Raw genomic sequence first — 25,687 nt, 5'->3', positions numbered from 1 at the left:
ACCTGAAACCTCCCATGACGTCTGGAGGGAAGGTCTACAGCAGTACCAGCGTGCAGCATGATGTGGCCACCATCGTGGGTCACCTAGGTGTCCCTTGTCCCAAAGCGCAAGGAGTCAGTCTCCCTGTAGCAGCACTTTTACAGGGTCTGTACCCGCCCGCTGCCCACTGGTGGCTCCCGTTCTGGTTTGGAACCAGGCGAATGAACTGACTGCCCCGGTCTGATCTGGTCTTCATTATCACTCATCCACGGCTGTGACTGTGCCAGCCTCTGTTCCCGCTGGCTCCTGCCGTGAAACCCTCAGCCCCTGGGGGCCCCGGCCCCACACAGGGCAGTGAGCTGGCTCCTGTCCGCTTCCTTGTCTGAGCGGCAGCTCTGGGGAGCAGGGCTGTGCTGGAAGCAAGTGGCCCAGCACGGAGTCCTAAGCTGCCATCATCAATGGCCGCCAAATACACGAAAGGAAAAATCACAGCCAAACAGAGGCAGCAGACAGCCCCGTGCTCATGAGTTCTTTATTGCAATAAATAACAGCACGCTGTTCACACCACATGGTATTTTGCTAACTTGAGCGCTTGGCTTAGGACGCGTTGGCCTGCAGCGCAGCGTGCGGGCCCAAGGGTCCGCTTCCCGGGTGGGCCAGGGTTAGAGAGGCTTTTATTTAATACCCAAAGTAAACATTGCTTAAAACAGTTAAAAAGACAATAAAATACTAGCACACAAAAGGGGTGAAGAGGACTCAGCCGCTTTAAAACGATGTAGCTCTTTGTCACACCCCATCAGGACCTCAGCACACATGGGTGCCGGGCTGGTGCATGCATGTGATGTGTGGCTGTTAAAGAGGAAACAAGGTGCCCCCAGGCCATTGGGAGGGGGGGCAGTGACACGCCCAGAAACGATAAAAGTAGAGAAATATTTCACACTCGGCTTACAGAGCTTGTTCTTGCTTCCGCTCAGTTCCTGTGGGTGAGGGTCCATCTTCAGAGAAAACAATTCACTGGAAATTTGGGTCAGCCGATGAGAAAGGGTTCAGAACTTTCTGGAATTAAGGGTTTTTTCTGCAACCCAAGCTACCCCAAGAAGACACTCCAGCATCCCTAACCCTGGAACTCATGCCCAGACAACTATTGTCCCCAAGCCAATAGGGACACTGGGCTAATCACCCAGGAAGACATTCCCCACAGCAGAGGTCACCCAACTTCTGCCTCGGAACTGGCCCCTGACACATCCATCCAGGCCACGTTTGAATTCTGATCCACACTGGGCAGTGAAGGAGAAAAAATGAGATGCGGACAGAGCAGGGGGGCATCCTTCGATGGTATGCGGAAGGCACACCCACGCCTTCGAACCAACTTGAAAAAAAATAATTTGGATAAAAGAGAACATCCTCTGCCGGAGCCATGGCCTCAAGCAGTCAGCAGCGTGAGGCAACCCTGCCGTGGACGGCTTCCCCACGTCTTCCTGCTCCTTGCTCTCTCCCACTTGAAACACGGAGGGCTTAAGTGGGCTCGCTGCCCTGGGAAGCTGAGCCCCCCATTTCCTCCCCTTCATGGCATGGAATGGGCAGAGGCCCCTTGGGCTGAAACCCCCGAGGTTGCGTTCTTTCCAAATCCCGGCCTTGCCTCCTTCATCCCCCGCCGCAGCCCCCAGAAATCGGTGACACCCTCGCCAAGCCCACCTGTGAACCAGCCCACCGGGTGGGCCCACTGGCCCCAGGTGCTGTGACTCCATGTGAGTAAATGAAGTGGGACAGAACATCCCGCCCTCAGTCACTGTGTCAATGCTGTTCTTTAACGTCACTCGTCCCGCAGGAGACAACATTAATGCCATTTTAATTACTTCTTTCCCCCGCTGGGAGAACACCTCCATCAAAATGGCTATTCTGAACCCATCCCCAGCCTGGAAGCAGCCAAAGCAGAGACAGAATATTAAACTCTTTTCTAAATCGTGAGCATTCGCATTCAATTTGATAGGAACAAGTTACTCAACAGCTCTGATCTATGGCGGGAAGACAAAAATCAAAGAGATGGGAAGGGCCCAAAGCAGGCTGATTGGCAGGGGGCCTCCCAGGGTGTCAGCATGTTAAAAGCCCCAGCTGGGAGCTGGGGAAGGGGGTTTGGGGGGCACCGTGCAGGAACCACCTGAGACCCATTTCTCTCCTGAGCCAAGGTGAGCAGAGAGTGAGCAGCATGTAAATAAGTGATCAACATTTCCTTTTACAGGCACCCCAAGCAGAGATGCCAACGGGGCCCTGGAAGCCAAGGCTCTGGGAGGCGTGAGATAAACACCTCATCTCCCCATTATGGGCTGCATGCCCCCCATCCCTAGAATCCACATGTTAAAGCCCAAACCCCCAGGACCTCAGAACACGACTATTTAGAGATGGGGTCTTTAAAGAGGTGATTAAGGTTACATGAGGTCAGTGGGATAGGCCCTACCCCAATAGGACCAGTGTCCTTGTAAGAAGAAGAGATGAGGACACAGGCACACACCGTGGGGATGACCGTGTGAGGGGGACACATGGATGGTGGCCTCAGGAGGAACTGGCCCTGCTGACACCTTGATCTAGAACTTCCAGCCTCCAGAGCTGTGAGAGGATACATTTCTGTTGTCTAAGCCCTCTAGTCAGGGGTGCTTTGTTAAGGCAGCCTGAGCAAACGAATACACACTGCTTTTTAAGTTTTTAAAAAATGCGTCCATTCCCAAACAGGGGCCCTGAGATGGGAAACTGCCGGAGGGGTCGTCTCAAGCTGCGTTTTAGAGCCAGCTCTGACCCAGCCCACAGGGTAGCAAGAAATAAAGAAATGCCTTCAGCAAATCCTTCCCTCTGTGGGCTGTGGCAGCCAGGTCATCTGGGTCTTAGATGTTTATGCAAAAACCACATGAAAACAACAGAGCGGCCAAGGAGCAGGAACGCGCGGCCGACATTCCTGTCACAGCGAAAGCCTCTGGGACTTATTAAAACTGCAAAACACTTTTGACTAAAAAGGCTTCGCTTCCAAGCAGAGCCATCCCAAGGGATTCTCCCAGAACAGTCAAGCTGACAGTGCCTTTCTCATCGCCTGCGACGGCTAATCGTGCCACCAAATGGAACGCGGGGCGCCCCTCCCATGGGCTTTCTCTTTTTCATTTTTTGATCCAGCTGATAACCACTCACTTCGCACCGGTGGAACCCCAGGTGAGGAGGCCTCAGACACAAGAACTGGTGTTTAGAACCCTGCATTTCAAATTACACAGAAAGGAGGTGGAGAGCGACAACCAGGAAAAGGTGGGGGCTTGGAGGGGACGCCCAGTGCCTGCCTCTCTGGAAGGCGGGGCACGGGGGACGTTCCCACCGTGGTCTCTGCTGCCCCGCCGTCACTCCATGTCCTTGTACTTGGTGAATAGGTTGTAAAGAACCCTCAGGGTGGACTTGAGGTCCAGGTTCACCACATCTGCAGAAGAAAACAGAGAAACCATTGGTGGGGACGAGAGATCACCTGAAGCCCTGGTGCCAGCACTTGGGGGTCACGTGGGACAGGCCTGTGTCCCCAGCAGAGAACTGTTGTGTGGAGACACCCAGGATGCTCTGGGCAGTGCCATCCCCGGGCAATCACCAGCGGGATGAGCGTGTGGGGCGGCCAGGACAGGGCACCCCTTCATCCACTCTAGGATTTGCATCAGGACAAGTCTAAGGGCCGACAGCGTCGCAGTGGTGTGGGGTTTCCAACAGCTGAGGACATTTACTGGGGACCAAACACCCACAGGCCAACCTATGCCAGGACCGGGGGCCTGCAACAAGACCAGGTCGCCCGGGACAGGGCAGGGTGGCAGATGCTGTCCCATCCCTCAAGGTGGGACACATGGTGTGGCCTGCCGCGGGACACTTTTGGGTGTCAGTTTCCCCTGGGGCCCAGTTAGTCTGGGACACCTGCTTTGGTGGGAAGGGGACCTGTCCTCCTGGGAGTCGGGCACCTGGTTCTTATCCTCACATACCCTGTGACCTCAGGCAGGTGGCTTAGGGAGGGCTGGGGCTCATGGGTCACAGGATGGAATTCCTGTCCCTTGAATGGTGGCTGGTGAGCCTCCGGGGTGGGCGTGTGGGGGGGTAGTGAAGACCTCCCGCCCAGAATTCATGCTGCCGCTGTAGGGTGGTGATTCTCAAAGTGGGGTTACCGGACCAGGACCATGTGTGTCACCTGGAAACTTGTTAGAAATGGGACTTGCTGGGACTATCCCGCAGCCCCAGGATCAGAATTTGTTCTTTAAGAAGCCCTCCGGGAATTAGATGCTCCCTCCAGTTAGGGTCCTGCAGCAGCGGCAAGGGAGGGACAGCGAGGTGGGCTCTCACCCGGCCCCTCGCGGACAAATGTGCGCTCACAGCTCACGAGCATCGCCCTGGGCTGGCCGTGAGGGACACCAACCCGACAGTCATTAACCTGCAGTAAGCCTTTCATAGCCTTTCAAGCATGAAACAGCATCCCCAGCTCAAGGCGCCTGGAGAGGCAATTAAATCCTGAGGCCTGTGGGCAGAGGCCACAGCCTCCAAGTCAAGTGGATCCTTAAAGAACCAGCATTCATGACTCTGTGAGCACAGTCGTCTTGGTCCCCAAAGCCAGGAATATGGGGAGGGCAGGGAGCTGGAGGGCGGGGAGCTGGAGGGCGGCAGCGCCCGGCCTGCAAGCCACCCACTCTCGGGAGAGGCAGGCCTGGCCTTCCAGCCACCTCGAAGACCAGGTCTGACTTCCCTGCAGTGTCCCCTCTCTCCCCAAGGGCACCCGGGTGGGGCTTTACCTTCGGGCCGAGCCTTGGGCTTCTTGAGCCCTCCGTCCAGCATCAGCTCAAAAGCAAAGGACACGTTGTGGACCTGCAGAGGACACCAGAGTTAGCGCCAGGGCCGAAGCTGTCCCCAGGCCCACCTACTGCCCACTGCTTTCCTTCTGAAAGGACAGGATGGGAGTGAGTGTGGACAGAGTGGGCCTTTGGAAATGCCCATGAGGACCCAGCACGGGGCACAGGTGGGCAGAGGGAGGGTGTCGATGACTGCTGAGGGCCACACACATTCCCTGGGTGGTCCTTAGTCCCCTCACCAATCGCCAGGGGGTGGCAGGGACATGCAAGGATGACGGCACAGAGCCTGCCCTCGAGGGCTCAGGGGTGCCCACGTGCCTGCTGAGCTCCAGGCCCCCAGCACATCCACATGATGAGAAGTGACCGTGACCCCATTTTACAGATAAGGAAACGGAGGCTCAGAGAAAACAAGTCCCTTCCCAGGGGCACCCAGCCTCGTGCATGGTCCTCAGCACACAGCAGCCTTTGCTCCTAGAGCATCACACCCCGTCCGCCAACAGCTCACCACCGTCCGTGCACGTGCACAGCAGGCTGTGCATCAAGGTGGAGGAGACAGGGTGGCAAAGAGGGAGAAACAAGAAGAAGGCTTAGGCCTAGGCCAGGGGTCGGCAAACTTTCGAGACGGAACAGCTGCCAGGGATCAACAAACTGCGGCTCGCGAGCCACATGCGGCTCTTTGGGTACGTACATGTGTCTCTGAAGTAAAATTGAAAATGAAAATAAAACTATCAGAGTTTCATTTATAAAATTTTTAAAGGATATTATTCACATAATGGTGATTTCATTTGTTTTATGGCTCTCGAATAATTTTTAAATTGTCGTGAGGGGCAGGATTGGCTCTTCCAGGGGTTGGCAAACTTTTGAGACAGAACGTACCCAGAGAGCCGCCTGTGGCTCACGAGCCGCAGTTTGCTGACCCCTGGGCTAGGCTATCGGCCTGACTTGGGAACAGACATTCTCTCAGTGTCTCTTCCATGGGCCCCTCGGCCTGAAGGACCCTTCCCCCTGAGCACAGGCAGGTAATTGGTGGGAGAAATGTCCCAGTCTGGCACCCACGTCTTAGAGGGGACGGCTCCTTGAAACTGCTCAGCGTGGAGCATGGGTAAGTCATAAAACCCACTCTGCCCCACGGGGAGGACAGTTCGGGGGACACTTCCTTCCAAGTCCACTTTGCAGCCACTCAGCCCAGCAGTGACTGGTCCTGAAGCAAGATTTTCTTCTGCTTTCTTCGCAGTCTGAGGAAATGGCCAGACAGTAAAGGGCCACCAGCCTCCTCTTGTCATCTGTCAGAGCCATGCCTTCACCAACGGCCACCTCTCATGCCCCAGCAGAGCAGCGTGCCCTGAGCCCGGGCCCCCAGACAGGGCAGAGACAACAGCAGATGGCTCCTGCCAGGGCTTTGGGGATACCCTCCCTGACTGTGACAGCAGGGTGAGACGCCGCGGCCCATAAGGACCAGGCTACACGCCAAACCCCTAAGCCCCACGCCACAGCTGCAAGGGCCAGCCACACAGCAGATCACTCTAAAGTTCTCTCTCTCTGCAATTCAAAGGATTTTGGACAACCTGGCCAGGTGGGAGGGGCGTAGAGGGTTCTGGATGGAAGGGCCTCTTCTGGCTCTGCCCCTGCCGACCGTGTCACCTTGGGCTGTCTCGGGCCCTCCTGAGATTCCGTTTCCTTGTCGGGGGGGACAGAGGGAATCAGATAAGGGGACAGAGGGGAAAGGACCTTGAAACTAAAGCCCTTTGTGGTATTTGCTTCTAGGAATAACCTCCAAGCCTCCAAGGCACAGTCAACTCCGGGGGTGGGAAGGCACTGTGGAATCTTCCAGAAAGATGATGGATGGGCACAAGGTACTTAGCAAAGTGGCCAGCACAGAGTAAGACTCACACGGTGGCTGTAAAACAAAAAACCGTGGGAGGTGCCCAAACCTCTGAGATAATTCAAGGGGTGCCTCCCCTTTGCACAAACCTAAGGGTCTGAGCTGTCCTGTCTCATTTTTTTTTTAATCCAATGCAATTGTTTAAAAACACAGGCCCACGATGCATCTCCCATTTTAGTCACCGAACTCCAGTCTCCTGCTGCTGCAAAGGTTCCAAGTGCCAGAGCAACGCTGCCTCTCAGGACCCCTGGGAGACACTCAGTGATACTCTGGACCATGTCACTACCATCCGGCCACATCATCACACAGTGCCTGGGAGCTCAAGGTTTGGGACTAGTTCAGGTCTGTGCAGTGGGGAAACACCACCGGCTGTGAGGGGGTCGGGAGGACCAGGGGGTGGATAAATGTAACGGCTCACGAAGAACTTCCCAGCAGCTCTGTGACACCCACTACTCCCTGTGAGAGGAGGGGAGACACTGCAGGGGTAGGGCTAGCGGGGTGGGGTGAGAAACCCCCAGAATCCGCATCCCCCTAGGAGAGCTCCAGCTGCCCAGAGACACCACCAGGCAGGCCCCTTCTCCAGGGTGAGCGGGCTAACACGGTGCCGGACGCCGTCCCCTAATCTAGCCTTCCCTTTGTGGCTCCCATTCAGAAGCGAAGGCGGATTGAACAGGCCTCACGCTTCCCAGGCCAGGGCAGCAGCTCCCAAAGGCTTTCATCCCCGTTTCAAAGGGAAGAAGGCCTGGCTGGGAGGTGACGGCCCTGACATTTGCGCAGAACCTGTCTCAGAAAGAAGCCCAATTCCAGACGGCCTGGAGAACTTCACCGTTCTCGCCAGCGTTCTTAATTTGAACCAAGAAAAGTTCTTTCCAAAGCAATGCGTCTGCCACCAGCCACGTCAGACCTGGAAACGCACGAGCCTCCTCACCAAGCTGTGTTCTGGTTCCCAGGACAGCACCCCACCTGTTTCCTGACGGGTCCCTCAGTGCTGCTACTTCCCTCTGCTCCCTCGTTCACACTCTCGCCATTCACGGTGGATGCTAACGTGCCAGGACCTGTCTCATCTGTTCTGATTCCATCTCAGCAGGCAAGACGGGAACGCTTGGCCACGAGCAAGCAGCCTGCCAGGTGCCAGAAGTGGGCAGACTGATAAACACTGCCTCGTCATCGGGGGCTTCCCTGGCTGTCACCTCCGCCTGCGTTGTCTGCTTCTCTGACTCACAGGTCTAGCACTTTGGGAAAACAAAATGACAGACGTCCATGTGTCCAAAGCAATAGGGTCAGTCCCTAGGCTAAGTTTCCAAAGGCGACGCACTAACTACTGCCGGACGGCTGAGCTTCAGGAGGCCCCGGGCAGGAGGCAAACGCCCAGTCACACAGGGCGGTGACACCGGGGAGCCGGCAACCCAAATGTAAAGGTCAGGCCCCTCCCTGGATGCAAACACGCCTGTCTGGGGAATTCTCCTAGAGACAATCCACAGGAATGAAAAGTATATGTATTCAAGAAGATATCCCATTGTTTTAACAAGTCAATTATGCAAGAGTGGGGGACAGGAGACAGTGGCGTCAGAGCCACTCCACGGGAAATGTCATCTGGGAAGCTCGTGAAGCAGCAGGAGACGCCAGACGTGACGCACGCATGGCGTGACCAGGGGACGGGTCTGCAACTCTACTGACATTTGACCACAATGATTAAAAACGATCGCGTCCCATGGGAAAGACACAGAAGCGAACACAGCGCCCGACAAGGGGATGTGCCAGGCACTGCCGACGGGTCTCCCTCCTTTACCGAGGGTTACGTCTAAGTGCCATGTCACTTGTCGTGTGGTTTTTATTTTTGGAAGAGCGCGGCTAGACTCCAGAGTTGTCGGGGGCGCGCTACACCGTGCACGGCCACGAAGGAGCCACCACGTACCTTCTGGTCGAAGCTGTCCGGGGTCAGGTGGAAGTTGTGCAGGGGGACAAAGTAATCTTCCAGAAGGCCCATGAGCAGAACCAGGTACACGCCATCTGCAAACTACACAGAAACACTGGGTGACGCTTCTGGGCCGCGCGCAGAGTCAGCAAATGCTCTGTGTCCACGCAGGAGGAAGAAAATGTTTTAAAGCAAAACAATCTATCTCTGGGTTAGGTTGAGAGAGCCCGCAGTTGGGTGAAGAGCCTGGGAGCAAAGCGCCACGCTTGGGACCGGACGTGTGTTTGGAACTGGGGTGCGGCCGCGTGAGCAGGACCATGGCTGCAGGACCAGACTGCCCAGCCACGAGGCCCATCCCCCACTACTGGCTGGGGTACGACAACCAGGTTCCCATCTCTCAGGGTGGGCAGGGAGCGCCGCCCAGCACATGCTTAGCACCCCATCAGCGTCAGTTGTGGCACTTCTTCTAGCTGTGCTCAGGGCACAGGACAAGGCTTTTCCGTCCTAGAGCCTTGGTGACAATGAGCCTTTGTGTCCATCCCAGCATCTAGGGTCCATCCCAGCTGGGCCCTGAACAGCGGGGCTGGCATTGGCGGGAAAGGGCCTGCAGCCGGAAGCCTCGGCCGAGAACCCCCCCAGCCCGTCTCCCCGCCCCCTGGCCCAGCACCACCTCCCACCCACAGGGGGGAGACCAGGAATCTAGAACAAAAGCCTCTGCTCCCTGGCAGACAGCCCCTCTTCCAAGTAGCCAGGACAAGGCACAATTGTTCCTTTCAGAGACAAAGCCCTGGAGACTGACCAGGGCAGAGCAGTTTCCGGAGGGGAGGGCAGAACCCAGGTACAGGAACCCCACCCGGCCTGCCTCACCTCCAGGGCCTGACCAGCACCGGGCGAAGGAGGGCCTCACCCACCCCCTCAGGGGACAGGGATGCCGTCCCATAGGGGCCTGGACTTGCCAGAGTCCCCTGCAAGGCGAGGACTCGTGAGGACCCCAGCCTTCCTCCCATGTCTGGAAATGCAGCGTCCAATTCGGCAGCCACGAGCTACATGTGCCCATTGAACCGAAAAATGTTTGTTCTTCAACGTTGCTGATTCTTTTTTACTGCAGTGAAATATACACAATTTGAAATTTACCATTTTAACCATTTTTAAGTGCACAGGTCAGTGGCATTAAGTACATTTACGTTGTTGTGCAGCCATCGCCACTATCCATCCACAGAACTTTCTTATCTGGCAAAACTGAAACTCTGTGTCCATTAAACGCAAACTCCCCTCCCCCACCCCCCAAACATGGGATGGCAAACACCATCCCACTTTCTGTCTCCATGAATTTGACGACTCCGGGTGTCTCATCTGAAACCATGCAGTATTTGTCCTTTTTTGTCTGGCTTGCACTGTTTAAAAAAATTTAATTGTGATAAAATATACACAACATGAAACTCACCACACTAACCATGTTTAAGGGTACAGTTCAGTGTTGTTATGTACATTCACACTATTGTACAACCAATCTCCAGAGCTCTTAAATGTAAATTAAGAAAAAATTAATTACAGTGCTCTTCCCATAAGCGGCCTGAGGTAACCTCTGAAAGTGGCTCGCTATTTACTCGACCCAGAGAACCCCACAAAATCATGCCAATCAGGAGGTTCCAATCTTCGTGTTCACTGTAAGGGCACTCGCGAAACTGCCCAGGCCATCAAGAGGATGCACACCCAAGAAGCCACCAAGTGTCTGAAGGATGTCACTTTACAGAAGCAAGGTGTGCCATTCCGTTGTCACAACGGTGGCTTGGTAGGTGTCCCCAGGCCAAACAGTGGGGCTAGACGCAGGGTCCGTGGCCCAAACAGAGTGCTGAATTTTTGCTGCACAGAGGAATGCTGAACATAAGGGTTTCGATATAGACTCTGTTTGCTGAGCACAGCCAGGTGATCAAAGCCTCCCCCAAGATAGTGGCACAGAACTTACCGGGCTTGTGGGCAGGTTCCCCCGTGCACAAGCCCCCTTGCCACACGGAGCCGATCCTCACTGACAAAGAGCAGGCTGTGCCTGAACCAGAAGGGGAGGTGGCACAGGAGGAAAAGATAACCCAGAAGAAACTGAAGCAACAAAAACTTATGGCCTGGAAGTAAACTCATCATCAAATAAATGCTAATAAAAGCAGAAAATTAATTAGGATAGAAAATCAGCTTCTCAGCCACATTTCACGTGCGCGACAGCCACACGTAGCCAGGGGCTACTGTATCGGATGGTGCGGTGATACATTTCCACCCTTCAAGAAAGTTCTACTGGAGGGCCGGCCGCGTGGCTCAGTTGGTTAAGAGCTCGCTCAAGAGTTCAAGCTCTGAGCAACAGGTTGGTGGTTTGATTCCCGACCCGAGCTGAGCTGCCAACAAGTGGCAGGATGGCTCAGCTAAAAAAAAAAGAAAGGAAGTTCTACTGGTCAGAGTGGTCTGGAGGACGGCCACGTAGGACAGCTGGACAGCTGTGAGGGGCTGGGCACCAGGAGGCCCTTGGCTTCCTGAGACTAAGCAACCCACAGTGGGTAAGATGAGAAGTAGAAGAAGGAAAGGCATTTTTATTTTAAAACAATGACAGTCCTTTCCAACATCCTAGGCGGGCCGCCCAGCCCCCAATTTTAAGATGAAAAAATCAAAATCACAAACGTCCAATAGCACAAAACCTGCACTTGGGATGGGGCGGGGAAGCTAAGAAACAAACCCAGGGCAGAGGGACCCAGGAGCGATGTGTGAACGTCCCAGGGTGAGTGTCGCAGGCCTTGGTTTAACGCGGTATGATTGGTAAAGGACCCTCTGCCTACATGTCACGAGCCTCATGCTTCCACACCGTGAAGACATCGCTCACTCATCGCCTTAAGGAGATCAGAAGTGTTTTCAAAAAGTTATGTGCACCCACACAGCTGTTTTCTGCTCCACTCAGGTGCAGCGCACTGGAGTTCGCCCCCAGTGACACTGAGCCAGTGTGGCCGAGACACCACTCCCATCAACACTGACCACTTCCAGGGAACCAGGGGTTGCCCGTGAATGAAGACACTGCCCACATCGCCTGCCCGGTGGTGCTGCTCTGCCCACAGGCCAAGATGGGCAGCCCTTGCTTATTTTCATGGCATCTCTAAACCATCCCTGGCCCACCGTGTCATAGAAAGCGGGGAGAGATGGGAAATGAAGACAGGAAGGCCCAGGAAGGGAAAGGGGTGCCCAGGAGGGTGAGTGCCAGGCAGAGAGTGGTGGTTTATCAGAAAGGAGTAGATCCCTCTATTTTCACAAACACAGAGTAGGGGTCCTGCGACAGGGCTGTGCCGAGCTCAGACAACCCCACAGAGGCCCCAAGACACCATCATGGCGACTCCATCATCAATAGCGGCCTTCATTTTTTAAAAAATATACAGAGAGTGCCCAAAAAAATGTAGACACATTTTAAGAAAATAAAAAACTGTATTAAAATTGTAATACTCAATATATATACTGATAACAAAAGATGAATACAAGTCACGTTTGACTTCTGCAATTACAAGAGGCGCTCAAAGTGGTTCCCATCAGCATCCAGATACCCCTGATTATGGCAAACTACTTCTTGAGCAATGCTGACCAAAGTGTCCACTTGTATACGTTTTTTTGTCATCCCTGGTATATATTTTTAATAGCGACCTTTAAACGCATTATTCTCCATTAAGCCTCACCATATCTATGGTCTCTAGTTTAAATATATGGAGAGAAGGTCAGAGAGGTTGACTAACTGGCTCAGTATCAGAGCGAGGAAACTGCCCAGGACACAAAAAGGGTAGCTGGACTTTAATGATGAACATATTTATAAAAATATCCAATTTCATTGCAACAAAAGAAAAAAGTTCTCTGCATTTCTGTGGCCACTGGTCTTTACTGGTGGACCAGTGGTTAAAAATACTTTTAAGATATTACTTTACATAATGTGGTAATAGGGAAAAAATGGCGATACTGAGTAAGTAAAGTTGAATGCACACTTAAGTTTAGAGTCTCGGTCTAAGACAGCGGTTCTCAACCTGTGGGTCGTGACCCCTTTGGGGGTCGAATGACTCTTTCACAGGGGTCGCCTAAGACCATTGGAAAACAAAAAGATATTTACATTACGATTCATAACAGTAGCAAAATTACAGTTATAAAGTAGCAATGAAAATAATTTTATGGTTGGGGGTCACCACAACATGAGGAACTGTATTAAGGGGTCACGGCATTAGGAAGGTTGAGAACCGCTGGTCTAAGATATCTGGCTATTCACACTGGTGTGTGGGCTCGTCTGAGAAGTGACAGCCGGGAGCTGCTGGCGAGGGTTCTCAGCACTGTGGTGAGAGCTTCAGGCGGTCAAACCTTCTTGGACCCTCAGTGTCGCTCCTTTTGCTCTAATGATTCTATTTGTAGCTTATCCCGAGGAAACAGACAAGACACAAACAGCGTGAGCGTAGATGCTCACTGTACTGCGATTTACAAGCACAGGAAATGCCCCGTCATGAGGGACCGACTTAATGAAGCACAGCACAGCCATAGATGGGATAGAAGGCAGCTATTAAAAGTGACAAATATAGAAAGACAGGCCAGGCAACAGAGAAAAGATGGGACACACACACACACACACACACTCATGCAAAAAGGTGCCCACGATATATTTAGTAACAAAAAACACATTACAAAACAGCTGTATAGTATGAGCCACTGCCGTTTAAAAACTACATGTATGCATATAAAATATCTAGAAAAATATACATCCAACCATGAAGTATAGTTAGTTACCCTGGAGAGGGTGATGGAGGGAGATTGTGGAGAGGGAGAAAGGGGCATTTTCAATCAGTCTATTCTGGGCTGTTACTACATCAAACAGCAAATACCCAGAGGTTAAGTGTGCGATATTAGTAAACTGCTGAAAATAATAAATGCACTTGCACCCAATGCCTGAGTCGATGCGGCTGTTAATGTTTTGCTTTCAAATACAGAGCCCCGTGATCCGTTATCCATGCAGAGGAGAGATCTGCAGCCAGCCTCTCAGCAGGTATCTCCGGGTGATGGCATTACAAATGATTTTTATTTGTTTTGCTTATCGGCATTTTCAGACATTTCCACAATGAACCTGAATTACTTTTTTAATTAGAAACGCAAATGAGGAAAGTTAAAGAAAGAGAAAGGATGAATGCAATCACCCAGGGGTTGAAGAAAGATCAGCTGTGCGTTAGAGAGAGCGCCAGGCTCAGAATTCCAGCCCCAGCTAATCCTGGGAAAATGATATTTTGTCTTTAACGCTTGCTGAGCGCTCGACACATATTTTCAGGATGCTACTTTTGTTCTGAGTGGAGGTGGGGGGTATACAGTTGACCTTTGAACAATGAGGGGGTTAGGGGAGTCGACCCCCCTCACAGTTGAAAATCCACATAGTATATGCTGTATTCTTAAAACAAAGCAAGCTAGACAAAAGATGTTATTAAAGAAAGTCATAAGGAAGAGAAAGTACATTTACAGTAGTGTGCTGTATTTATCCACGCCGTAAGTTAATGTTGCCTGTTTATAAGATGAATCGTTAGCACCTACATCAATATTCCCTTATAGGATACAAAACACTGTAGGTGTTATATGTATTACTAACGCTACACATCAAAAATGAAAAGATAATGTGAAAAATAAATACTTATGTATTTACAGGTATAACAATTCATGCACTGATAACAAAGCAGCAGCAATATGATTGCTTCCTGCTAGTAAGAAAAACCTCCAAAAAATTTTCCAGTATATTTATTGAAAAAAAGTCTGAGTATAAGTGGAGCTGCGTAGTTTGAACCTGTTATTCAAGGGTCAACTGTACTTCATATACTTTCTGCAGAAAGAATATTTTGTGCACATTCATTAGAGGGATATTTAGCAAGCACTTGCCAGATGCCAGCTCCAGCTCCAAGCGTGAGGACCACAGTGGAGGGCAGAAGCAGGGGGACAGAACATTCTAGAACGAGGGGCCTGCACATGCAGAGGCTCTTTGGTGGGGGTGGAATGGCACCTTGGAGGGTGTAATGGGTTGAACTGTGCCCCCCCCCGATAAAGTGTAGTGGAGTCCCAGCCCCCAGACCCTGTGAATCTTTGTTAAAATAGTCTTTACTGAAGTAATCAATTACGATGAGGTTGGTAGGGTGGGCCCTGATCCCACACGACTAGTGTCCTTACAGAAAAAGGGAACCTGGAAACACACGCACACAGGGAGAACGCCACGTGAAGATAAGAGGCAGAGATCGGGGTGACACATCTATGACCCCATGAATATCAAAGGTCACCAGCAAACCCCTCGGAGCCAGAAGAGAGGCCTACAGTAGATGCCCCTGCTCGGCCCTCAGAAGGAACCAGCCCTGCCAATGCTGGGACTTCAGCCTCCAGACAGTGAGAGAATACATTTCTGTTGTCTAAGCCACTCAGTTTTGTGGTGGTTTGTTCGGGCAGCCCCAGGAACTGAAGACAGAGGATCTGAGAGAAGGCCAGGGTGGCGGAGGCTGGAGCTATTCCAGCTGCAGGGTGGCCATTCCTGTCACGAACAAGATGGCACCAGGTTTGTCCACAGGACCCACCTGGGATCAGAGAGGGCGCTGGCTGGAAACGACACGGGACAAAGGACCCTTCAACCCAGAACACTGCTTACCTGGGTCTCTAGTTCCGTCACCTCCAAGTTCAGCTTGTTCAGGTGCTTGTTCACAAATGTGATGAGGGACTGTCAAGGCAAAGAGACACAGGGACCATGAGAGAGAGGCAGCTCCCGCCCGAGGGACGGATTCCGCACGCGCCATCACTGGCTTTGCGAAACGCTTGCCTAACTTCCTCTCTTGGCCTCAAGAAAAGGCTCATGTTTAAGACGAAATGCTCTTACAATAGCCCTTGGTTTTAATGAGACAATGACTAAACCTACCCCATCTGGAGAAGAAAACGCACACCTCTCTTCACCAACCCATGTGCACACACACTCACCCTCACACACACATATCAGTGCCTTCGCAAGGAGACCGTCGTCAAGGGCAGATAATTCAACTTTTAAAGGTCTCCTACATGTAACCTTGAATGACACAAGACTGAGGCAGAGAGGTGGCCTCGGGCCACACCCCTCACAGTTTTCGGAGAGAATCCACCCGGGCTTTATCTCAAGGGAGCAGGCATTTAAAAAAACTTTTTTCAATTACAGTTGACATATATTAGTTTCAGGTGTACGGCACAGTGATTAGACATTTACATAATTTATGCAGTGATCCCCTGATAAGTCTAGTCCCCACCTGGCACTACTCACAGTTATCACAATATTATTGACCATATTCCCTATGTTGTACTTTACATCCCCGTGACTATTTTGTAACTACCGATTTGTATTTCTTAATCCCTTCACCTTTTTCACCCAGGCCCCCAATCCCCCTCCCATTTGGCAACCATCTTTATTCTGTGTATCTGAGTCTGTCTTTCTTTCTTTCTTACTTTTATTTTATTTTAATTTTGGCATTTCAAAGCTTGTCACCAGTAACTTTTCTCAGCAATGAAACCCAACTTTATGGAAACTCAATACCCACCCCCTACCCCCATCTCTGGACAGGATGTCATCTCCTTATTGCTTCTTCTCAAATTCACAGAGCAGCCGCTATGGGCCAGGCACTCTGCCTGGTGCTGGGGACACAGAGACAGCAGCACAGAGCCCCACCCTGGAGAGCCTGGGACATAGCTCTCCCTATACACACCTGGTGGAGGTGACAGAGAAATCGAGAGATACAGCAAAGCACGTGAAACACCCTAGCGGGGAGGTTCAGTGGGCGCACAGGAGAGGCGTGTGGCTCCCCGGAAGTGGTGGGAGAGAGGCAGCATCTGAGCTGGGCCTGGGGTGGCGGGAGTGGGCAGCGCAGGCACCGGCCACGAACACCCGGGCAAACCCTTTGGGATCTTCAGGCGGCGGCTGGATGTGGGTGGGATGGGAGAGAGTAGGCACGGGGTGACCCGGAGAGACCTGGAGAGATGGGCAGGGTCCCCTTGCCGTGCGTCTGGGGTATGGGGAGCCCCTGACACAGCAGCTCTCAGTGTCGGGGTGGGGAAGGGCCAGGCTGGAAGCAGGAAGCTGTCAGGCAAATGAACGGATTTTGTCTTGTTCATTGCTGGGGTCCCAGTGCCCACACTATGTCTTTACAAAGAATGAATTAGCATCGTATCTACTGCAAAATGAAAGCTGACCTTCGCTATGTCATGTTCAACACCGTCTAGTGACCATGTACTGTGCATGGTCACATTTTACTCTCATGGAGCCCCTGTGAGGGGGGGAAACCGAGGCAGGGGAGTAGAGTCTGCCTGAGGTCACTCAGCTGGTAAGTGGGGGAGCCAGATTTAAATCATCCACAGAACCAGCTCTGTCAGGGTCCCAGGGCCAGATGTGGCCGGCGTGGGGGAGGAGGGCACTGCTCTGCAGCCTCAAGGTATGACCCAAGCATGCTAAGAAGGCTCCGCCCTGCAGGACCATTGGGAGGACTCCACAGGCCTTTTGCAAAGCGTTTCCAACGACCAACAATCTCATGTCCCAGCCTGGACTAGCATTTTGTACAAGTGGGCTCCACGGAAATTTAATGCGTTCTGTCTCAAAATAACTTCCACACATGTCAGTATACTAAAGGCTCTGAGAAGTCCTGCGGCTCTGAGAAGTCCTGCATTAAGAAACCTGTTTGGGGACATTGTCCTACACAAAGAACTCTCTCCTGGGTGGCGGGCAGAAGTGATCACTCCCCAGATGTCACAGAAAGGCGGAAGCACAGCTGTCCTGCCACTGCCTTCTCCAGGGAGACGTCTGCAGGTACTCAGGTGGCTTGATGGGCAGCGAGTGAGTCTCGATTCCCTCTGGGGGAGAACTAGCCTTCCTGGCAGATGCCCCGGAATCTCCTTATTGCCCAGCCCCCAGACTCCAGAGCCTCGGGTTCACACGGGTTTTTCCATCCATGTTTGACCAGCAGGCTGCCTGGGCTGGTGGTGAGGGGCCTGGCCTTTGTGCTCCTGTTTAAGGGGAAATGGGCCACGTCCACATGCACAGTGGCTGTGCCCAGAAAGGCTGCCTGTTTCCTGGGCAGGCTGTGAATGCAGCTTCGTGGTAACGAGGCCAACAAAAGCCAGCAGGTGGACACGCTTAAAAACACTTCCACACTGAAAAAAAAAGCCTCGGGTGGAACTGAACCACCACGTGGCTCTGGCTAGAGAACCCATGGGGCAGAAACAGGCAGCAGAAACGGGCGGGTGGGCAGGAAGAAACCCAGGGAGCAGAGACATTGAGTTAAAAGGCGCTAATTTTATGCACTGTAGTTACGTTTTGACTATAATTATACTTCAATCCATGTGGCAAACATTTCAGAGACTTCAAACATTTTCCCACCTTCTCCCCAGCACGGAGTCCGTACTATAAAAAAGGCTGGAGAGGAGGAAAACACAACCCATCAAGGCTTACCTTCTTCACCACGCTGAGCTTGTCCGGGGCATGGTCGAAGAGGGTGTCGAAGGCGTCCCGCTCTGCGTGACATGGGGAGACACAGAAACAGGGTTGATGGGCACACACGGTGTTGCTCCCGTCCCCGTCCGCCCCGAGGAAGAGGCAGCGCCTGCTCCCCAGGATGTTCACGCCTGCCTAGAATCCTTTCTGTTGCTGCCGGAGCCAGAGGGTGCGTGCTGGCAAGGGGTTCAACCAAGGAAAAGATGCTCGTCAGGTTCCTGCTAGCTCAGCGTCTGTCTTTTAACATGAAACACAGGGGTAGCACTTGGACATACACCCCCATCACATCCTAGGACTGGAGGCATCCTTGCCTCTCCCTTTTCCCACACTCCTCATCCAGCAGTAAGTCTTGCCAATAAGTCGGACCATTTCTCCGGTTCATCATGGCTGCCACCCCCACACAAGCCCCATCCATTTCATTGCCTCTCTCCTGGGCCAAGCTACAGCCTCTGGCATAACCAGCCTCCCTCTCCACTCTAGTCCCTCCGATCCATTCTTCCCGGCAGGCAGAACAAGCTTTTAAAAGTATAAACTGGACCATTTCTTGCCTCCTCCCCATCCCTGCCCCGACTAAAACTCTGATAGCTTCTCATCACTCTTAAAATAAAGTCATTCTCCCTCCCTTGGGCCCACGGGACCGAGCAGGCTCAGTGGCATCCCCCAACACACTCACCCTCCCTGACTTCCCTCCACTGACCGGCTTCCCGACTGCTCCTCCGTCACTCACTCACCACAGGGCCTTTGCACCTGCTGTCCACCTGCCTCACTTCCTACAGGTTGCTCTCAGGTATTATCCCCTCTGAGGGGCATTCCGTGACCATGGAAAAGAGCGCCCTGCTGCCACTATCTGTTCTGGTGCCTTTTTTTCATTGCATTTCATCACTACTTGAGGGTACGTTTTATTTTTATTTGTCTGTGCTGTATTACCTGCTGGACTGTCAGTGTCTCGAGAGCTGGCACCACTGTCTCGCTTGTTCCCTGCACCCAGAACAGTGAAGGGCCCACAGCCGGTGCTCAGAACAAATGAATGAACCAGAGGAGACCCTGTTCCACAGTCTCTCTACAGAAACTCTTCCAGGGTGTCCTCCTCAGTGGGAATATCTGTAGGGCCTAAATATCAGCCCATTTCCACCGTGTCCCAGACATCTTCCTTCTCCCAGGCGAGCCCTAACCCACTCCAACTACCACTCATGTGTCCAACCTGCCCTCTAAATTAACACAAAATCAACCCCTTCCTTTTCCAACATGAGGCCCCTGGAGCTGAGTCAACATGGAGGATAAAAAGGAGCACGTCTGGCTGGGTCCAGCCTGATGCGGCCGTGGGGCCACGGGGGGGCACGTCAGAGACCACTACAGGCTGGACCGCAGGCAGGAGGGCTGAGGTCCCCAGGGTGGCTGCAGGGCTGTGGGGAGTCAGCCCAGGTAGCCTCCTCCTTGGCCTTAGGGGGAGGGAAAGGAGGTGAGAGGCAAAATAGAAGGGAGAGAAAGGTGTGTGTGTGTGTGTGTGTGTGTGTGTGTGTGTGTGTGTGTGTGTGTGTGAGTGTTATACACACATGTGAATATGGGGATGGGGCATGTGCATATGTTTGGGGACGGACGACCCAAAAGCCCAGGCCTGCAGAAGCTTCTACCGCAGCAGCTGTAAATTATTTTCACAATCATCTAAGTCAGATTATACTCGATACGACAGTCTGCTAAGAGGGAGGGGGAAACGCTAATCTTTACAAAGCAAGATACAAATTTTAAAGGCAGCTTGAGAAAGACCCAGGGGCAGAGCAGAGCTTCACGCCAGCCGAGTATATTTCGTTGGGCCACGGCTGGGCTCCCAGAGTCAGGGCGCAAGGGCGACATCCCAACAATGTCCCCCACGGCCAGGCAGGCCTTTCCTGTGCCCTGCGTGCCTGGCCTTGGCAATGAAAACACATCAGGGTTCAAATCCTGGTTGCCCGACTTCCAAATCCCCTGACTTGAGGCCGGTGGCTTCCTCCCCTAAACCTGTTTCTCCCTCCGTAGAGGGAGTGAGAATAGCCCCTCCGTCACCACTGGAGTTAAAGGGTGCAAAGAAAGGGACAAGCAGTGCGGTGCCTCACAGGCACTCAGCTCCCTACATACAGCTCCCTCTGGGCCGGTCCCCACCCTCACCGCCCCCTCTGCGGACAGTCACACAGACAAATAAGGAGGGGCCCAGGCTGGCGGAGGCAGCCGGGTAAACCAAGGTGGCACAAGGGGACAGAACCCAAAAAGGCCAGAAAGGGGCCAAATCAACCAGAGCAGGCCAGTGTCTGTCAAGTTCAACTTTCAGAGATGTCCAGTTTGGTCCAAATAAAGTTATTTTTGTTTGTTTTAGTCAACGTTTTTTAAATTGGAAGATTTATCCATTAGCTCTGAATTTCTGGTTTCTGTTGAAGAACTGGAAGCTGGGGCAACAGTGAGCCAGCATTGGCACCTTGCATCAACGAGCCGCCCATGGAAGTGGGGTGTGGACTCTCCAGGTTGCCCCAGACCCCACCACTCCCCACTGCCACCCCACGGGGGCTCAGGGGCAGCTGCCGGAAGCGGATAGTCCAGCCACTTCCCTCTTTCATGTTATTGGCCTGGTCCCTGGAGGCACCTGAATTTGGGGCCCATGGACATAGGGGTCCAAGGAAGGCTTCACATGGGAACCTCGATGTTTGAGCTGGGGCAAGACGTGTCAGAATGGCATTTGGGCAGAGGGAACAGGAAGTACAGAGAGAGGCACAAGAAACTGAGTGGGTTCCAGGCGGTGTGACCTGTGGGGCCGGCGGAGGGGGGCGGGGTCCCACAGGGTGAGGAGCCTGAGGCAGTGACCAGGAGTGGCCATCAGATCGGCTGCAGTGTGAAGACAAGCTCTGCTGGCAGAAAAGGGGAGCTGTGAGGGGGAGGGACCGGGGTTAAAAGGAAACAGGGAGGGGAAGAGGAAGAAAGCTGTCCTTTCTCCCCCACTTACCCAAGAAGGGGCTCGGGGAGGGCTGCTTGCAGAGAAAGGCAGCCAGCAAGCCCGTTGCCATGGAGATCAGGCTGCAGCTCCCCAACTCCCCTGGGGAGAGAAGAACCTCCCACCCCACTTCAGCCACAACAGTGGTGGCATCAGGAGTTGGGGTGGGGGGCAAGGAGAGGAAGTGGGAAAAGGGAGGGGAGGCAGAGTGGGTCCCTCCGTCCCTAGCTCAGCGTGCTCATGTGAGAAACTGAGGCCGAGAACAGGGCTCCTTGCAAAGCCCAGCAGGTGGACATCAGCCCAGGAGGCTCTGCCTGGTGTTCTGGGAGCCCCTGGAATGGTGGCTGCTGTGGGCGACGCACGCTGAGGAGGACACGGCTCCAGCCCACAGGACGCTTACCGTTCAAGGTGCCCTGTGAGAAGGGAAAGAGGGAAGTGGCGGGGTCCCCAACCGTGCAGTACACGGTGTCTGCCAGGCACATGACAGGGCTTGACTGCGTAAACAGCGACACAGGGAGCAAAGAAACAGTAAGGCACGGAGGGGACAGGAGGAGCCACCGGGGACTATTCAGGGCAGGGGGATCGGGGAGGGTCCCCTGAGGAGTGACGTCTGAGTGAGAGCTGGAGGAGCTGAGTGAGTGAGCCACGGAGGGATCTGGAGGGAGAGCACGTGGGGCCCAGGGGAATGCAGAGTGAGAGCTGGAAGGGCCACAGGCAGCTGGACATGCGGAGAGGGACCAGGGGGCGCAGAGAGGCAGTGAGGGGCTTCCAGAGGGGTGGGCTGAGAAGGCCTTAGCGGCCACTGCGAGCGCCGTGGCTTTGGCTTAACCCCAGGGAAGGGGTGATGAGGAGAAGAGTGAGGGGCTAAGGGTGCTTTAGGGAGCCTGGCCCCAACGATGATGCACAAAACCAACCGGAGGGGCTAGCGGGAGTCAAGTGCCCCGGGGGGACGTCTGCCCTCTGCGGGGTGTGGGGCTGCAGGGGACTGAGGAGCCCCACTGGAGCCCTGCTGCATCCTCCGTCCGAGGCTGCCAGTCTGGGTAACCAGGAGACCTGGAGCTTGCGTCAGCAAAGCCGCCAGGGGTTGGAACTAATTGCCTGCCACCCACTAATAGCCTGTTTGCATCTCACACGCATGCGAGAGCTTGTAAAGGAATGAGGGCTTTGCGGCTCCATCGCCCCCACCCTCATGCTCAACCACCGCCCGCGTTCGCCAGCATGGAGGCGGCTGGGCATTTTTCACGCTGCAACACCTGGCTCTCAGGAGTCGCCATGCTGGGCACCAGCCCCCGGAGCGCCCGCTCACAGCACAGTGGGAGGCTTCTTGCCGAGCGTCTACTCCCTCTACCACGAGTGCCGCACAGCCCCCAACGGGACTGATTCTCCCAAGTTCCCCAAACCTCAAACCAGGCCTGTCCCAAACAAGGAAATGACAACACACAGAAAACCACAGGCAACAGTTTAAAATGCTCTGAGGGCCCCACTTGTCACCTCTATGCCTCTACTGTGCACGGGGATCTGATCCCCTCTGTGCAGAGGTGCACAGCGCCCCTGCACCCCCGCAGGCCTCCTCACAGACACAGGGCAAGGCCAGGCTACCCATGACGCCTGTCCACTCAGGCGTCCCACGCTGGCCCCGTGAGCTGCCCTCCCCAATGCTGCTCTGTGCCCTCAGCCACTGGACACAAGACAGTTTCCTTCCCCTGCCCCCACCCTTTCTTAAATATCATAAAGACATTAAAAACAACCGAATTGCTACTTTAAAAACATAGTGAAGACTGAATTTCCCCAGCCCAGCTTAAGGCCTACTTAAGAAAACTTAAGGACATAACTGCTGCATTTTCTCATGTTCAAGACCTTTGAGAATGTAAGCGTCACACTTGCACAGGAGTTTGCCACCTGAAGTTACAGAGCCCAGTGGCCGAGCCCGTGGACGATGCCAGGGTGGCAGGGTCCCGAGGCACAGATGGAAACTTGTTTGCTTTCCTCTTTTCCCTTTAACAGCTGTGCGCCCCTCCCCTGCCATGGTACTGGGGGTCGAGGGTTTCTGCTTGAGAATGTTCCCCAAAACAGTGAGCCAGGCTCAGGCTGCCCCCAGCTGAGAGTCAGGGATTCCCGTCCCTGAGGGTTGAAACTCTGCCACAAGGTGTCCCTTTATCTGCCATCCCTCCCTGAGATGGTGTTATGGGGCTTTGACAGGGCTGCAGACATCTCTAGGGAACAGCCACTGAAAACTAACAGTAATATAATGACCCCCGCAGAAAGGACGCCGGGTCCCAGGCCAAGGACAGCACATGTACTGCCTCCTGTAACCTGCTCAACAATCTCTGACTGACCCATTTCACAGATGAGAACAGAGAGGAGAAGGAGCAGGCCAAAAGTCGCCCAGCTGGGACCAGAGCCAGGGCCGCTTGTCCGAGGAAGTCTGTTTGTTAAGCTGGAGAGTCTACGCTGGAAAGACTAGATATGAAAGCACATCCTATAAAGAAACTCTCCTGGCTAATTGTGCTCCATGTCCAGCCAACATCTCCGCCCTCCCTTTGGGCCTGGTTCTGCTCCCGGCTCCAGTCCCGTGCCACATCCCAGACACTTCCCCATCCTGTTTTCACCACATCAACCTCCCACCACACTCTGCTCCGTGCCACCGGCCTCGCCCAGCTCTGAGAAGCAAACCACAAGCCCACAGCGCAACGCACACTTCCTCCGAGATTCCAGAACTGCTGGGGGTGGCGAAACCCACCCGGGGCTCTGCTGCTCCCCTCCCCCCACCGTGTGAACCCTGGGGGCTTCCTGGGACACCCCCAAAGTGCCTGGTGACCACACACCTGGCGTTACTTACCAAACCGCCCCATCATCATCCTGCAAACAAGAACAGAGAGAGAGCCATGAAGGAGGACCATGGAGGTGACCCCAAAGCTGGGTCCTCGAAATGCCCAGTTGAAGAGCCATTTACAGAAACGTAAGTCGCATTTTGGTAAATCCTGTCCCACCCTAATTACAAACGAGAGGGCCGGGCAGCAGGTCCACTTACTCCGTGGTCGTGGTCAGCTCCTCTGTGACGTGGCTGGAATGGAGCAGGCCTTCCCGCTTCTGAAAACCCCAAAATGAACAAATAAATACACAAGCACCCGAGCAGGCAGAGAGGACAGGAGGGAGGCCATTGCTGACAGGGTAGCCGAAACCATCTGTAGGTGGCGGGGGGCCCAGAGACCACCTTAGGGACAACAAATGAGCAAGGGATCGTGTAGAACATCCAAGCCATGTGCCCAGGTAGGTGGACCGCAGGTGACCACAGGGGCTGACCCTTTAGTTGGCTAGAAGCTGCCTCCCACCTTCATGCCCAACCCTAGGGTCTCCACATTGCTCTGGGAGCTGGCAGCTGTGGGGGTCTCGGGAGAGACACCCCAGCTCCCAAAAGGGCCCCAGACATCCTGCGGCCGGGAGAACTGAAGAGCACCATGGAACAAAAATGACAACAGAGAAGCACCCAGTGAAGTCACACACGTGCTGGGTTGAATAGCGCCCCCCCCACCCCCACCCAAGTCATGTCCATCAGAACCTCAGAACGTGACCTTATTGGGAAATAGTGTCTTTGCAGATGTAATTAGCTAAGATGAGGCCAAAATGGATTAGGGTGGGTCATAGATCCAACAGGACTGGTATCCTTATAAAAAGAGAAAATGGAGACAGGAACACAGACACGGGAAGAGGCCACTTAACGACAGAGGCAGAGGCTGGGGGGGGGGGTGTCTACAGCCGAGGAACGCCGAGGAACAGCTGGAGCCCCCAGAAGCCGGAGGAGGCAGGAGGGACCCTCCCCTGGAGCCTTCGGAGGGAGCACGGCCCGGCCCACCCCTTCATTCGCACTGTGGCTCCAGAGAACAAATGTCTGTTGTCTTAAGCCCCCCAGTTTGTGGTATGTTGTTAGAGCAGCCCTAGGACCCTAACACGGTGTGTGGCAAACTTCTCCTGGAGCCTGGCAGGAATGAGGAGGCAATATGGCGGGGCGGCGGGGCAGTCCGCCTATCACAGCCACCACCAAAAGCCCCCACTTAAACCCCTGGAGGGACGGGGAACTCACTTCCTGCTGGGCAGCCCACTGTGGACATAATCCAAGACCCAAGCTTCCCAAGCTTTCCTGAGCGGAGTTGTCACCCTCGGGCAGCCGTTGGCTTTGTCACAGCCTCACCCTGACTGAGTCTTAGGACAGCCCACTGAGGGAGGCCCAGAGACATTTTATTCACTTACTTACACATCCTATGTGCATTAGGCACCTACTAAGATGCCAGGCCCAGGGTTAGCTGTTAGACACACGAAGCTGAGTATTTTAAAGGTACAGCCTCAATTTTATCACGGCAGCTCGGAGCCATCAAGGGCTGTCCCAAGGCCACACTGCTAGGTGGTGAATGCCGCCCTTGTCCTCATTTCTGTCTTCTGCCAACTGCCCCATTCTTTGCATGTCCGCACCTCAGACTGGGTAACAGGATGTGGAGGGACAGGCCAGGGGCCCTTGGGGGAGACAGGGGGCAGCTCTGAGGTCTGGGCGGCGGGTTGAGGACGGAGGACGGCCAGTTCTCAGGACCTCCTCTCCCCG

At 53.9% G+C, this 25,687-nt stretch overlaps 1 protein-coding gene across 1 annotated transcript in view; it reads right to left on the bottom strand.

Annotated features, from left to right (window-relative positions):
* Nucleotides 1-500: 500 nt before the first annotated feature.
* The window catches only part of PARVB (parvin beta), a 104,349-nt gene continuing 79,162 nt past the window's right edge, over nt 501-25,687 (bottom strand). The window contains exons 7-13 of the mRNA XM_019632345.1: nt 24,125-24,183; nt 23,933-23,952; nt 18,096-18,157; nt 15,285-15,353; nt 8,624-8,725; nt 4,770-4,842; nt 501-3,430 (exon numbers count right to left, since the gene is read on the bottom strand). Coding sequence (XP_019487890.1) covers nt 3,354-3,430; nt 4,770-4,842; nt 8,624-8,725; nt 15,285-15,353; nt 18,096-18,157; nt 23,933-23,952; nt 24,125-24,183 — 462 coding nt within the window. The 3' untranslated portion in view covers nt 501-3,353. The remainder of the gene's footprint in view (nt 3,431-4,769; nt 4,843-8,623; nt 8,726-15,284; nt 15,354-18,095; nt 18,158-23,932; nt 23,953-24,124; nt 24,184-25,687) is intronic.

The sequence above is a fragment of the Hipposideros armiger genome, unplaced genomic scaffold, assembly GCF_001890085.2.
Source record: "Hipposideros armiger isolate ML-2016 unplaced genomic scaffold, ASM189008v1 scaffold_1129, whole genome shotgun sequence".
Taxonomy (NCBI): Eukaryota; Metazoa; Chordata; class Mammalia; order Chiroptera; family Hipposideridae; genus Hipposideros; species Hipposideros armiger.
Note: the sequence above shows the minus strand (reverse complement) of the source record. Positions and strands in the feature narration are given on the sequence as shown.